Below are 13,775 nucleotides of genomic sequence, written 5' to 3'. Positions count from 1 at the left end.
CTCTATCCTACTGTTGCAGGATCTCATTTTCTCTCCCTTCTCCCTTTTCTGCCTTTCTCTCTTGCTCTTGGGTCAAAGTCTGATCGTGAAAAATAAGTCCCAAGCCCCCAAATAGGTGCTGGTGTCCAACGCCTGCACCCCCTGGCACAAATTGATCACTGGATGAAATATATTTCCAATTTATGTCACTTAAAACCAGAGTAGGGAGCAGCTGAGCTGGCCTCCTCTTAATCTCCCCCTCTGCCTGAAAATAATCAGCTTTCTCGCTTCAGAGGTCACAGGCCCTCCAATCACATCTTACGATAATTAATAAAAATGGGATTTAATCGGAGAAGTGTGTGTGAAACATAATCGCAAGTCACCGTGCCCCACCAAGGTCCCAGACAGGGAAATATGGCTTCATCACAAGGGCTAATAGAAAATGTGCGGGGGGAGGGGGGGGAGAGAGTCAAAGTTATGTGACTCAGTGCTCAAGGGCGGTTTACAAAGACGGCGCAAAAGATGGCGACTGAGGAAATCAAAAGGCGAGGCAGGCCGGGATCTGTGCTCAGATTAAGTTGTATTTTTAGGCTAGTAATTTCACTAATGGTATCAGCCGGCCTTGAGTACATAAGCTTCTAATCTTTACGGTGGCTACACAGATGCCACCCTCCCTAGGCACACCTGTCCTTAAATCCTTCTGGGGGTGGCGGCTCGTTGCCTGAGAATCACAACTGTGTTGTGTGTGTGTATAAAGTAGAGTAAATGTTATCGCGGACATACCATTGTCTGCAGGGTCAGGGGTGGGAGTCATCATAGCACGGTCCAACGTTTGCCCACAGGAGATTTTCACAATAACTGAAATAGATCAATTTTCATGCAATAAACGTTAATAAGAAATTTACAATGTTCCTTGGTTGCCCTGAAAATCTGGTTTGGATCTCCATGGCCTAGCACTGGATACACCTGGAAAAAGGGGCAAAGAAAATGCCCATCTTCTCCCAGGCCTCCCTCTCCAATAAGGCTCTTAAACATTGGTGCGCTAAGACTCTGTGGGGATAACCGCGAAGTCAAGGAGGCTCGAGTTTAAGAAATTGATTCTAGGAATAGGCTGGTACTGCAAGACTGGGTTTTAGTTTGGGTAATGTATTCATCCCACAATGCACCTCTCACACTAACATGCCACAATCAATATCATATAGAAATATGGTAATACAATCAATTTTGGAATCCATGTGGTGGATATTTTGAATTCAGAAGTTTGGCGGCCAATCAGAGAGGCCCCCTAAGCTTAAAGTAGACTTCGGATTTCATTAAAGGTCAGAGGTCAAGCCCCCAGGGTGCTCTTTTTGTGCCTTATGATCCACCAGAGCCGAACCCTTCTCAGAGTAGATTTATCTCAATCCCAAATCCACCTAATCAACAGAAAGCAAAAATCAAGAAACAGGATACGTGACCAGTATACCTGCACTAATCCTACCCCACCCGAACGACACCCACAGCCTAAATATAGGCGTGATATCACAATAGCCTGCAGGAAACATCATTGTTTGTGCTATATTGGCGGATTTGTTTCACACCTGAACTCCTCACGCTTCTCCCTTCGCGCCAGCGAAAGATTTTTCACAATCAATCTCAAAATAGCAGGTACGCGAGATAACTGTGAAACTCATCACCTCCGTAATGGGAAAAATTGCTTCTGGGAGCCCTTCTATTCCCTACCTTAATTTTTGGAGGTATTTTTTTTCTTCAAAGGTTGAGCGCAGGGACACTGTTCAAAATATCCTAATTCTCTTAAACACCGCTTTATGTGGTATTTAATAACAGCCAGGAACCTGTCTATTTTTTTCTTTGCCCCTAAAATCTCATCCTGAACAGATATATACATATGGAAAAAATAGATCTTAAAAGGGTACTATTAGCATATATTTATGCAAATTTTTTCTATGGAGCACCCTATGTTAATACAACATTCTTTGCACTATCACAACCTTACAACTTCTCAGCCCTGTGATCAGATGTTACTAATGCACAGTTACCAATTCTAAAGGGGAAATCCGGCGAATGATGTCACAATACTTTCCAAAACCCAAGCAGACATCAGCGAACAAAGGAACATTCTAGAATCCTTATTGTGTGTGATTGTAAGTTGTGCTCTTCACTGGACGTTCCCTTTAACATCAGAAGGATGAAAGCTACACTGGTCAAGTTGCCATTTAACTCCGAGGCTTGTCAGTTGCACTAATATCACTTCAACAGGCGCATTAACCGGCTGAGAAATTTTAAATTTTTAACGGCATCCCACCTAGATTCCATGCCCGCTACAACCTTGTGAACCAGAATTGGTCTCCAGCTCTTTGTTTGTTCGTTTCTGCTGCTCAGGGTCAGTGGTCCTTGTTAGCGTCGGTATAAAAAGGAGAGAGAAAAAAAAAAGGAAAAGTGCTTTTTTCTTCCCATAATCTATTCTGTATCATGGCGATAATGATGTCCTCAGAGATCTCACATTTTCCAGCACTTCATTTTTTTTTTTTGCCTGCGTGCTGCTCCCTCCGCGCAGAGTATATTTGATGTTCCCGCTCCATGTTTACCCGTTTATTTTTGGAGGGGTTTTTTTTTTTATCCCTTTCTGAGTAAATAACAAAATCTGTTTGATGGAAAAGCTTTGGATTATGTAACTGTTTGTGGTATAAAAAGAAATCTCCTTTTCCGGACGGTTAATCCGATATTGGCCAGTGATGTGTTTGGGGAAGAAGAGATGCTGGGAGAGGAAGGGGAGGGGACAGACCTATTTTGATCCTTTAAAACCATGTTTTTAAAGAGGTCTATCAAAAAAACATTTTTCAGCTCTTCGTTAGGAATCTTTTAATATTTTACAAATAATAAAAGGCCTTATAAGGAGCCAGGAGTATGGTAAACATTTTTTTAAAAAAATGTGTACTCAATAATGAAAAAAAAAGATTTAAAGAAAGCAAACACGGTATGCGGATCCTGGCCAACGTTCAAGTCGATAGAAGTTGAAAGGGTGAAATTTGCTCTGAAAAGATCCCAGAGGCGTTAAAAATACCAAGTGAAATGACATTTGAAGCTTCAGGATCAAAGACAAATTGTTTGTTTGTTCAAGGTGCAGTATCTCTGCCCTGGAGAGAATACATAGCTGGAGCTATAAATCTACCTATTAATCTAAATATAATGCATCATCTCCTGTAGTTGGAGGCTTGCTAGAAGCTTTGAAGGAAGCCCAAAGAGACCGAAACGTGTCGACGGGCGTTGCCCACTGAGCTCTGGTGAGTGTGCTGCTAATGCTCAGATCTTCACTATTCCTTGCATCCGGCTCGTCTGAATATTGTACTCTTACTAACTTAAGGCACAGTAAAGGCAAGTCTTTCATAGGTCTCCCCAAAAAATCCTCTAAGTCCTATTTGTTTTACTTGGGCTTATTGAGGATTTGCAGAAGCGCTCAACTGTTGTTCTTCCTGTTTGTCACTCCCACAAAAGATCAAAAACTGCATTTTTATGGCATGGAAAATGGAAAAATGGAAATTCAGAAAATGTACATTTTATTCAATTCTACAAACAACTTTGAAAATGCATTGCAATGCAAAAAATGTTTACCTTTGCAGGTTTGCAGACCTCTTGTGCAAACAAAACATTTTGTTATTTTTTTTCTTAATTTTGCAAGCAAACACCCCAATTTTTTTATGGAATCATTTTCCCACAAAAGCTGTTAAATGTTAATTTCCAACAAAAGTTTTGAAATTATTTGTCTGCAATTCCATGAAGTGCAAAACTATGAATTTCATTAGATTGTACCAAAGGGATTATAATTAGACACGCCATCTTCCAGGTGGAAGTGGACATCTGAGGGTTCCTCCAATATATTTTCTTTGTTTTGATTTATGTTACTATTCAAGGTGGCCCAGAGCAAGGGTAGGATCCGAGCTAGTTGCCGTCCACCTATCCGATCAGAGCAACGACGTGCTCTGTTTCGTCCCCGTCTTGCCGTAGATCGCGGTACTGGGGGTCTTTGATTGCCCAGTACAGATCTACTAGGCTACACTCTACTACGTCTGGTTACCTACCTACACTTTAGGAGCCAGTTCACTAGTAGTGCACCACACATCAATTTAGGTCCTGAAGAAGTGCCATTTGACTCGTTAGGAGCAACCAAGGAACGAAACAGGTCGACCCACTACACTGCGACAGCCCGCTGGGACCATTACATCCACATAGGGCGTCCACACTCTTTTTTAATTAAGCCGGGTCTACCTAAACTATTAAAATTGTTTTTGAATAGGACTGATCCAGACTTATTTTAAAATCCACCTCCTTTACACTACACCTACCTTGCCCTCTCACCCGCAAGCACCCCAAGGCTTCTTCAAAAAGATCTCCGGCAAAGAGCCCTGTTTACGGTGAGCCCGTCGGGCATTGCAGCGCTGGCCCGACGAGGAGCAAAGCCCAATGATGAAGCATGACATCCCTCGGGTGTGTGAGGGCATAATGAAGAAAGACCCATCTCTCCCCCGTCCACTTTAGGAACTGCATACCTTTTGCAGCACAGTTCTCTAGGAGCCCTGTGTGCAGGACCTGTTTAAAGACCGGCTCCCGGTCCCAAACCGCCCCCCCCTTTCTTCAACTATTCAAGGTGGGCCATGAAATGGTTTCAAGAAATACAGGGCAGGGGTCAGGGGACACTCAGCCAGTAAAGGAATGGCATAAAGTTGGCAGTGTGGCCTACTGATTAGATTACCAGCTGTGGGTCCAGGGTACCCACCCTTCAAACTTCCCGCCCTGGCCAAACTAGATGATCCAATGAGTCTCGGCTTATCCCATTGGCCTTGATTCCCCTAAATAAAACATATTAAATATAAATGTAAATATCGAGACAGAGGCCTAGAGTGAAACAGTATTGACAAATCAGTGTGTTCCCAAATTAGACGGGACCACGCAACCCCTTGGCCCCAACGGTTATGGGCGGCACTCAACTTTTCAAACTTTTCTAGTGCGTCCCAGGCTGAACCACTCTCACAGGGCCCAGGTAGACGCCAACTGGAGCCCTCAGGGTCCCAGTAGAGTTGTTGACCACGCTCTTATATGTGCTTGTAACGGGCTCTGATGGCCCAATGGCCAATAGCGGGACTTTTGAGACCTTCTGGAAAGACGGATGCTTCTAGAAGGCAACTAGGTTGGCAGAAGAGAGAGACAAATATAGAGAATTTAGGAGATTACCTGAAAGGCCTTGCCCACCCAATAACTGCCGGTGCATTAGTGCCTTCCAGTGGCATCGGACGTGGTCCGAAAGCGGGACATCTTCTTATAGGCCAGACTGACATTCATGGCATGATGATTGGCCAATGCCAGACAAATCAGACTAGGACATTGGGTGTGGGTCAGACCTTACTCGGGAGGCGTTTGGTAAGAACTAAGCAAAGACTAACCACAGACCGCCTTGACCATATGTAAATATTTTATCTAACCATGCCTCCTTTTAAATCATTATCACATATGAGCGCACCGTGCAATATTTGTTCAGGAAGCGCGCTGTACAAGACCCTCCCCTCGTGGGTCAATTAACAGACTAGGATTCTGCCCCCTTCGTTACAAGAATGTAGATCACATATAAGGTACGCATGACAGATGACTTGCCTCAGTTCACTAATGGCACTGAGATTTGGGTGGGGGGCGCAGGAGTGTTTTTCAGTGCATGTTTAGTTATTATCACATTTAATTTTTTTTTTAAACTCCATACCGTGATACAATCTGATGTACTAGGGTGAAATGCTTCAACAAGTTAAAGGAAAAAAATTATTTTTTAGAGAATTTTTCTTATTTTTATTCCATGTTTGTAGCGCGATATACATGTCAAATATATATAATATATAATAGATATTATATATATATATATAATATATAATAGATTATATATATTTATATATATGTATATGTATATATATGAGAGAGAGAGAGAGAGAGGAATAATTTGACAGTCGCTGAGAATTTTCTGTGAACCGAAGCTCCTAGGTTTGAACAACCTGATGGGGAGACGCCCGCAAAGTGACAGGTCACACGTTTACACTTCATGAACATAGTTCAGCAGGTTCATGCCATTGTAGCGCAGATTTAAGCCAACCCAGCAGGTCACTTCCTTCAATCTCTCTAAGACGTTTGAGGAGATCTACACAAAGCCTTGTAGTACCGGCTGTCCGTCCCAGAGCGATAGCTCAGTGGGTTACGCGGCTGCTGCGGAGCTCTGCATATAAACAGCTTTTAATCTCTGAAAACAACAGCGGGGTTAATGTGACTGCTGGGGAGGGATCCGTGTAGCATAAGCAGTGGTTGCTCTCTCCTTTCCTAGCAAGGTCAAAGAAATTAGCGCCACGGAGTTTTGTACTAATAACACCTTTATTTAGGCACTATGGGTACGTTGTTTAAGAATACTAAATAATTAAAAATAAAAATAATAGTAAGTATACTACAAATGTACAAATGTTAAAAGAAGGCGGATGGCGGAGGGACTGAGAGTGGGGAAAAGAAGTTTGAGGCCAGATCAGAAACTAAAGGCAACAATTAGGGTCAGAATGCCAGCAAAAGATTATTCTTACCGGAAGCGGAAGTAGGCGAGAAATTAGACACGAATCAGTACTACCGACCCCGTGAAAATCCGAAACACGACACGGGTCGTGCATCCGGTCCCCATAGTTTAGGTTCAAATCAACATACCTGGCTTCACAGACCATATAAAAACCCCGTTGTCACGGAGACCCCTTTAGTTTACAGACCCTATATATTTCCCACTGGAACAAAGACGCTCTAACCTCACACACCTCCCCCTGAGTATCCCGCCATTGGCACAAAAGACCATCTAATTCCACAGACCCCATACACTCCTCTTTGGCAGAAAAGACCCTTTAATTGCACAGACACACCACTGTATTGGCACAGACGACCACGTGATTTTAGTGACCCTATACACCCCGCGCTAGCACAGGAACCCCCTCGATGTTACAGACTTGTATACGCACAAAAGATGCTTTGACGTCACACACCCCGGTCCCTCCCACTGGCACCGGAGACCACTTCATGTCACAGACCATATTCACCTCACATTGGAAAAGACAACCCTTTGACGTCACAGATCATAGACCCCTTTATAGGCACACGAGACAGCCCGAGTTTATACACCCTACTCACATTACCGGCCCCTATACAACTCTTTAATGGCCGCACTGTAAAACTGAGGGTTTGCTCGTTCTAGTCGTTGTTTTTCCAGATTTTGTTCAAAACATAGTTTCACTGGACTGTGTCAGCTGATTCTCTCTAATAAAATGCCGCTGTTGCAAATATCGCAGGCTGTTGTTTTGATATATTTGAACTTCCATAAATCCCATCCGCCCTTAGTCCCTCGATGGTGGCAGTCAGAGAATTAGGCAGTGTAGAATTAAAAACAACAAAGAAAAAAAAACGTAGAAACACTTGTTTCCCCCTGGAATGCCTCGCACTGGGGTCCCGACAGGGTGCTGTAAATAGAAGCCGTATTTGAAATCTAAATGCTGGCTGTGGCCTGCCCTCCCCTGCTCGCTAGAGCCAGGACCCAGCCCCCAGCTGCTCTCTCAGTGCCGCGTTCCGGCTCCTGCCGGGTCCCCCAGGATCAGGGCATCTGGCGGGGCCTCGCCAGGCCTGCTGTGTGTATGTTTAAACCGGGATCTTGTGTATTCAGAGCCCTCCATTGTTGGGTACCACCTCCCCCCCTCCCTCCCTCCCTCCCTCCCTCGCTTGCTTCCTCCCCCTCACGGCCATCTGTCACAGCTCCTTTATCCGCGCGCAGCCCCGTCCCGGCGATGCTGATAACAACGCGTGTTCTCTGGGACGCTTTTATCCCGGGGTTAGAAACTGCTGCTCCGGAGATGTGCATATGGAGGACAGAAGCGAAGGCGCCGGTTGTTGTGAGCAACGGCTGAAAATGTATCTCTCGCGCCTCGTCCTCGCGTATTTTAATATATAGAAACTCGCACGCGAATCTAAATGCGTACAACGTATACACATTTATTAGTATAAACACAAAACTACACACACACACACGTGTGTAGATACAAGTGTACAGTATATGCATACTTAAACATTCAGATAAAGACACATATTTATATATATATATACACACACATATAAATACATACGTATATATACAGATATATTCTAAGATGCATTTGCAATGTATGCCTGCCCATATATTCATGTAAAGCCACAGCTGGATATTTAAACACATATATACACTCACATATACCATGTACGTTTACACACGCCTATAAAGAGAAAGCTAGCTTTATAGACACACGTACACTTACGTGTGCTTTGCATATTTGCATAATGCAGGCATACACACTCACAGAAATGCAAATACAGACACAGGCAAACACACATATATACTCACATGTACTGTGAATGTATACACACGCATTCATTAAATTCAGTTTGTTATACACACAGACACACGTGTGCAATGGAGGCATATACATTCATAAAGGCACAGCTAATTTAATGAAAACACATATATTTGCTCACACCTACTCACAGTACTTGATTAAAACACACACACACATTCTTATAAACACGTAGCCAGAGATATATACACAGACACGCATGTGCAAAGTATACAAGCACACACACTTATTCTTGTAAAAACACACTCAATCATTAAGACACGACTATGTATACACAAAGACATGCAAACGTAGACATGTGTACACATATGTATGGATATACACGTATTGTATTCATTCAAAGTTACCATGAGGTACACAGAAGCACACAGTTGCAAGTGTACAATGCACATGTCTAGATACATGTCACATATATTCATACAAATCCACAACGTCACCTAGCTACACCAAGGCAAACCCTCTCTGCACTAGTATGCATACAACCCCATGACACATATTCATATACAGAGATGTAACTCCATACGTAACTGACACGCATAACATGCACTCCTACTTATATTGAGACATCACATACATTCATGTAACTAGATGTACTCTCACACGTAACACTCACTATACAAAGCCATGTGTGTAGGTGTATACATACATGACTACAAAATACACGCATATACACTGAACACATACACAAATCTATGCACATATACATGCATGCTTCTATCACAACACATTATACCCTCACTTCTAACGTGTAAACACGCCCCCCCCCCCTCGGCCCCCACTCTCTTTGTCAGAGCTCTGCAGACACCCCATATTCCCGCACACACAGTCTGTTCTCCTAACGGCAGCCACTGCACCCCAGGCCATGAAATGGTCGGGGTGGAAGGGGGTGATGTGCTGTCTGACTGGTTTTAACTCGCTCCTTCACACACTTCTGTACCCGAGCCCCCATCCCGCCCCCAGGATACCTCCCTTCCCCTGGTTACTTCCTTTGTATTTGTTGGATAAGGTGTGTACGCCGGGGTCTTGAGGGCAAGCGAAAGACGTTGGTTGTAGGGTGTGTGGTGCTCAGGCCCCTATGTAACCCCAGGGCAGCATGGACCCCCTGCTGGGGCGTGCACCCGTGCAGCCTCCTTCACAGGCCTCTGGGGGGCATGATTGTACAAAGGGAGACAGAGTACCCCCTGGGACAGGACAGGCCCTCTCTCTTCAACTCTCGGGGGTTTACACAGAACACCCCAACCAAAAATATCCTGGGAACGAAGTTCGATAGTCTCGACACAATGACACACATATTCCGAAGGTAAGTTTCTATAGGTAGGTAACGTTTTTACTACATATAACTCCACATATATGTACCTTGAGGAGAGCTGCCTCTTCAAGGGACATAGGTGTGGAGTTAAGAATAGTGAATCCATGCTCGCCCGCGCGCGCTCACCTTCTGGATATATTTGGGCCTTTTTTACTTTTGACACGATATTCTGTCCACACAATATTTTTGGTACCTTAGAGACAACTCTTGGCCGCTGCCTGACTCACTCACTCTCGTTTCACATCACATACCCAAGCGAGACGGCCAAGTTTAGGGGCCAGCAGGAGTAACTCGACCCATCATCCGCCCGATGCCGATGAAATAGGTACAAATGCGTCAGATAATGACATTTACAGCGCCTCGAAGACTCGAGCTTGGGCGCCAGAGATCTATAAAAGAGAACAAGTTATTGTTGCCCATCTGAATCATCCCACGGGTTGGTCCACACTGGAGCAGGTGGTCCCCGAGCACGGGTGGGATGCCCCGAATCCCCCCAGCCCTGCCCCGAGCCCTGGATCCCCCGGATTCCGCCCCAGCCCCCCTTACCTTTGTGCATGCCGGTGTACTTGTCTTTGATGACCGTCAGCTCGTAGATCTTCCCGAACTGCTCGAAGATGGGCTTCAGGTCTTTCTCCTCCAGGTTCCTGGGGATCTGACCGATGAACAGTTTAATGGCGTCCGGTTCCTTCATTGGGGCGAGGTGGGCACAGGGGCGGGAGGCGGCCGGTATGGTCTGGCTGGCGACCCTGATGGGACCGGGGGCAGGAGACGGACCGCTCAAAGCCTGCGACCAGGAACTTTGTGCCCAGTCCGGGCGCGGGACCACAGCGATGCCACTCCGGCGCCCTTCCTTATAGCAGCTGGGGTTTATTGCCAATAACGGCCCGGCTGGCCTCCCGGGTGCAGTAAATCAGATGCGATGGGTGCCAGCTGGTCGGACGGTCCCTAACTTCGGCGCCTTGAATACGGGGCCTCTCCTGTGCAGTATGGCCAGTCGATGTCCGGGGGAGCGTGAAATCTGATGCTCGCGATGACAACCCTCCCGGGGGTCCGAAGCTGAAGCGCCTCTCCTCGGACCCTGCCTTCTTAGCACTAGGCTTCCACAGACAAAGCGGCGTGTTGCTCTGGACAGCGACCCTTCACCGCCCGGAGGATGCGTGGCTTCTTTGTCCCCCTGTACAACTCTTTCTTGTCCCGGGCTTTAACGTCAATAACGGCCCCGCTGACCTCAGGCGCACCCTGCAGTTTTTCAGATGATCCGAAAGCTGTCAAGCCCCTTGTCCCCCCGTCTCCGGACGCCCAGCCTCCCCTCTATTAATTACCCGCTCGCGGCGCACTTAAGTCGTCCATCGATCGCGCCGCTTGGTGAGGGACCAGTTAAACCCGTGTTTTCTCAATAATTGATGACTTTCGCCCCCACCCGCTCCTGTCCAGCAGGATCCCGGCGGTCTGCAGGCGGAAGGATGGCTTCTCCCTCGGTGCGCCCGGAGCTCTGGTTCAAATCTTCCCTTTACCCCAAAAAAGACCTGCTCCGGGGCCCGCCTCCTGCCTGAGAAATAATGATGTCAGAGTTAGGGGCCGGGGAGAAAGTGTCGGCGCCGCCCAGCCACGCAGAGGCGGATGGAGAGGGGAGGGGCTGCCTGGCTCAATCGACCCCTGGCATCCATGGGCACCAGCTTGGGAAGAGCGGTGGGTACAGCTCGCAGGGGTAGAACTGTCAACCCCCTAGAGGCAAATTCTTAGGGTAGACATGCAACTTAGATTAGATAAGAAAATATCGTGCTAATATTTACACACAATATAATAGCATAATACAAGTTAAAAGCATATGGTAGGGTGTAGCAAATTATCATAAAGTACGATTAAAATAATGTAAATAATGTAATAGCTTCAAATATCTAGCATGAAGAAAAAAAACTATATTCTAGCTCAACATAAAACATAAAATAAAACAGAGGCATAACACACAAAGCCTAGACAGCACAGCATAGCATAGCGGTACCTAACCCACGCCACCTCGTAATACGTAACGACGCAATATATTGACGTAGAGACCTCACCAACTCCCTGCTTTCCACTGTTTCAGAGCCTCTTTGAGAGTGAGTCCGTGAGACGCATTCTCCTCACCATCCATCCACCCATTCATTCACCCATCCATCCTCCCACCCACCGACCCATCCATTGTCCATCCATCGTCCTTCCATTCATCCATCCATCTATCCACCCACCCACGACCCATCCATTGCCTATCCATCCACCCATCTATCCACCCATTATCCATCCAGTTCCATTGTCTAAACAGCCATCCATTGTCCATCCATCCACCCACCCATCTATCAATCCATTCATCCATCCAGCCATTGTTCATCCATCCGCCCATCAATCTTCCCATCTATCCACTCATCCATCCGCCCATTGTTCATCCATCCATCCATCCATCTATCCACTCATCCATCCACCCATTATCCACCCATCCACCCATCCATTGTCCAGCCATCCACTGTCTGTCCGTTCATCCACCCCACCCACTGACCATCCACCCATTTCTTCATCCATCCATCCACCCACCCACCCACTGAACGTCCATCCATCCATCCATCCACCCACCCACCCACCCATTGTCCATCCATGCATCTACCCACTGTCCATCTATCCATCCATCCATCGATCGATCTATCCATCCATCCGTCCACCAATTGTCCATCCATCCATTGTCCATCCATTTATCCAACCATCCATCCACTGTCCGTCCATCCATCCATCCATCCATCCATCCAGTGTTCGTTCATCCATCCATATATCTATGTTCCTCCAGATCCGGGTCAGACCACAGGACAGCCCTGCTCCCGCAGGGGTCTGTCATCCAAGGCGTCTCATCCCACAACAGACCCCTTCATCCACATGTGTGAGTGAATGAATGAATGAAGACATTATCACTCGAACAAGTGAGCTGAAGAATGAATGACGCGGTGGATAATTAATGCAGTGCACACATGAACGACAAATAAGCGAATAAACCATGCAAAGAACCACAGACGCATGTGTGAATGAATAAGGAACTGGTAGGTGCGCTGCACCGAGGCTTGAGTCGCGTCCACAGCACGTGACAACGGGTGGTGTCTCCGTTTGTGCGTACAGGCCGTAACAGGAGAGGGGTTTAGTTTATTAACCAGAGGCCTCACAGCTTCCAAAGCAGCTAAAATACACCGCACTGGGAACCCTAAGCAGGGCAAAGCACGCCTGTGGTTGTTGAACATCTCTGAGACTGAAACCGCACCCAGAACTGCTGTTAGCCTAGCCTAGAACCATGGCTAAACTAAAACCGCACTTAGAACCGCTGTTAGGCTACCCTAAAACCGTGGCTTAACTAAAACCATGCCTACACTAGGGCCATGCCTAAAGGACCAAGCCTACTGGGACAAGCCTGAAACCACGCCTAGACTGGAGTAGAACGACCCTTAGACTAGCCGTAGAAACATGACTAGACTAAAAGCGCTGTCAGAACCGCTGCTAGGCTGGCCTAGAACCACGGTTAAACTAAAGGCGCACTCAGAACCGCTGCTAGGCTGGCCTACAACCACGGCTAGACTAAAGCCGCACTCAGAACCTCTGCTAGGCTAGCCTAGAACCACGGCTAGACTAAAGCCGCACTCAGAACCTCTGCTAGGCTAGCCTACAACCACGGCTAGACTAAAATTGCACTTAGAACCGCTGCTAGGCTAGCCTACAACCACGGCTAGCCTAAAACCGCACTCAGAACCTCTGTCAGGCTAGCCTGTAACCATGGCTAGACTAAAACTGCACTTAGAACCGCTGTCAGGGAAGCCTAGAATCACGCCTTGACTGGCCTAGAACCACTCCTAAACTTGAATAGAACGACCCCTAGTCTAGCCTAGAACCACCTCCAGAATAATCTAGAACTACGCCCAGATTACCCTAGAACCGCACCTCGACTAGCCAGAACCACACCGAGGCTTGACACGAATCGTGCCTAGATGAATCTGGAACCAAATGTAGTCTACCAGAGCCAAGCCCAGAGTAGCCTAGAA

The 13,775-nt window shown here is 46.5% G+C and overlaps 1 protein-coding gene across 8 annotated transcripts in view; it reads right to left on the bottom strand.

The window, feature by feature from the left end:
* The window catches only part of CELF3 (CUGBP Elav-like family member 3), a 190,295-nt gene extending 179,072 nt beyond the window's left edge, over positions 1 to 11,223 (bottom strand). For 7 of the 8 annotated variants that reach the window (XR_014972253.1, XM_085638808.1, XM_085638809.1 and 4 more), the window contains exon 1: positions 10,273 to 11,223. Coding sequence is in view for 6 of the 8 variants with exons in the window: in XM_085638808.1 (XP_085494934.1) it covers positions 10,273 to 10,417 (145 nt within the window). In the remaining 2 variants the exon portion in view is untranslated. The remainder of the gene's footprint in view (positions 1 to 10,272) is intronic. The other variant, XM_085638811.1, reaches the window with a different exon arrangement.
* Positions 11,224 to 13,775: the final 2,552 nt, after the last annotated feature.

The sequence above is a fragment of the Triturus cristatus genome, chromosome 12 (assembly GCF_964204655.1).
Source record: "Triturus cristatus chromosome 12, aTriCri1.1, whole genome shotgun sequence".
NCBI lineage: Eukaryota > Metazoa > Chordata > Amphibia > Caudata > Salamandridae > Triturus > Triturus cristatus.
The sequence above is the reverse complement of the archived record's forward strand: the minus strand, read 5'-3'. Positions and strand labels throughout refer to the sequence as shown.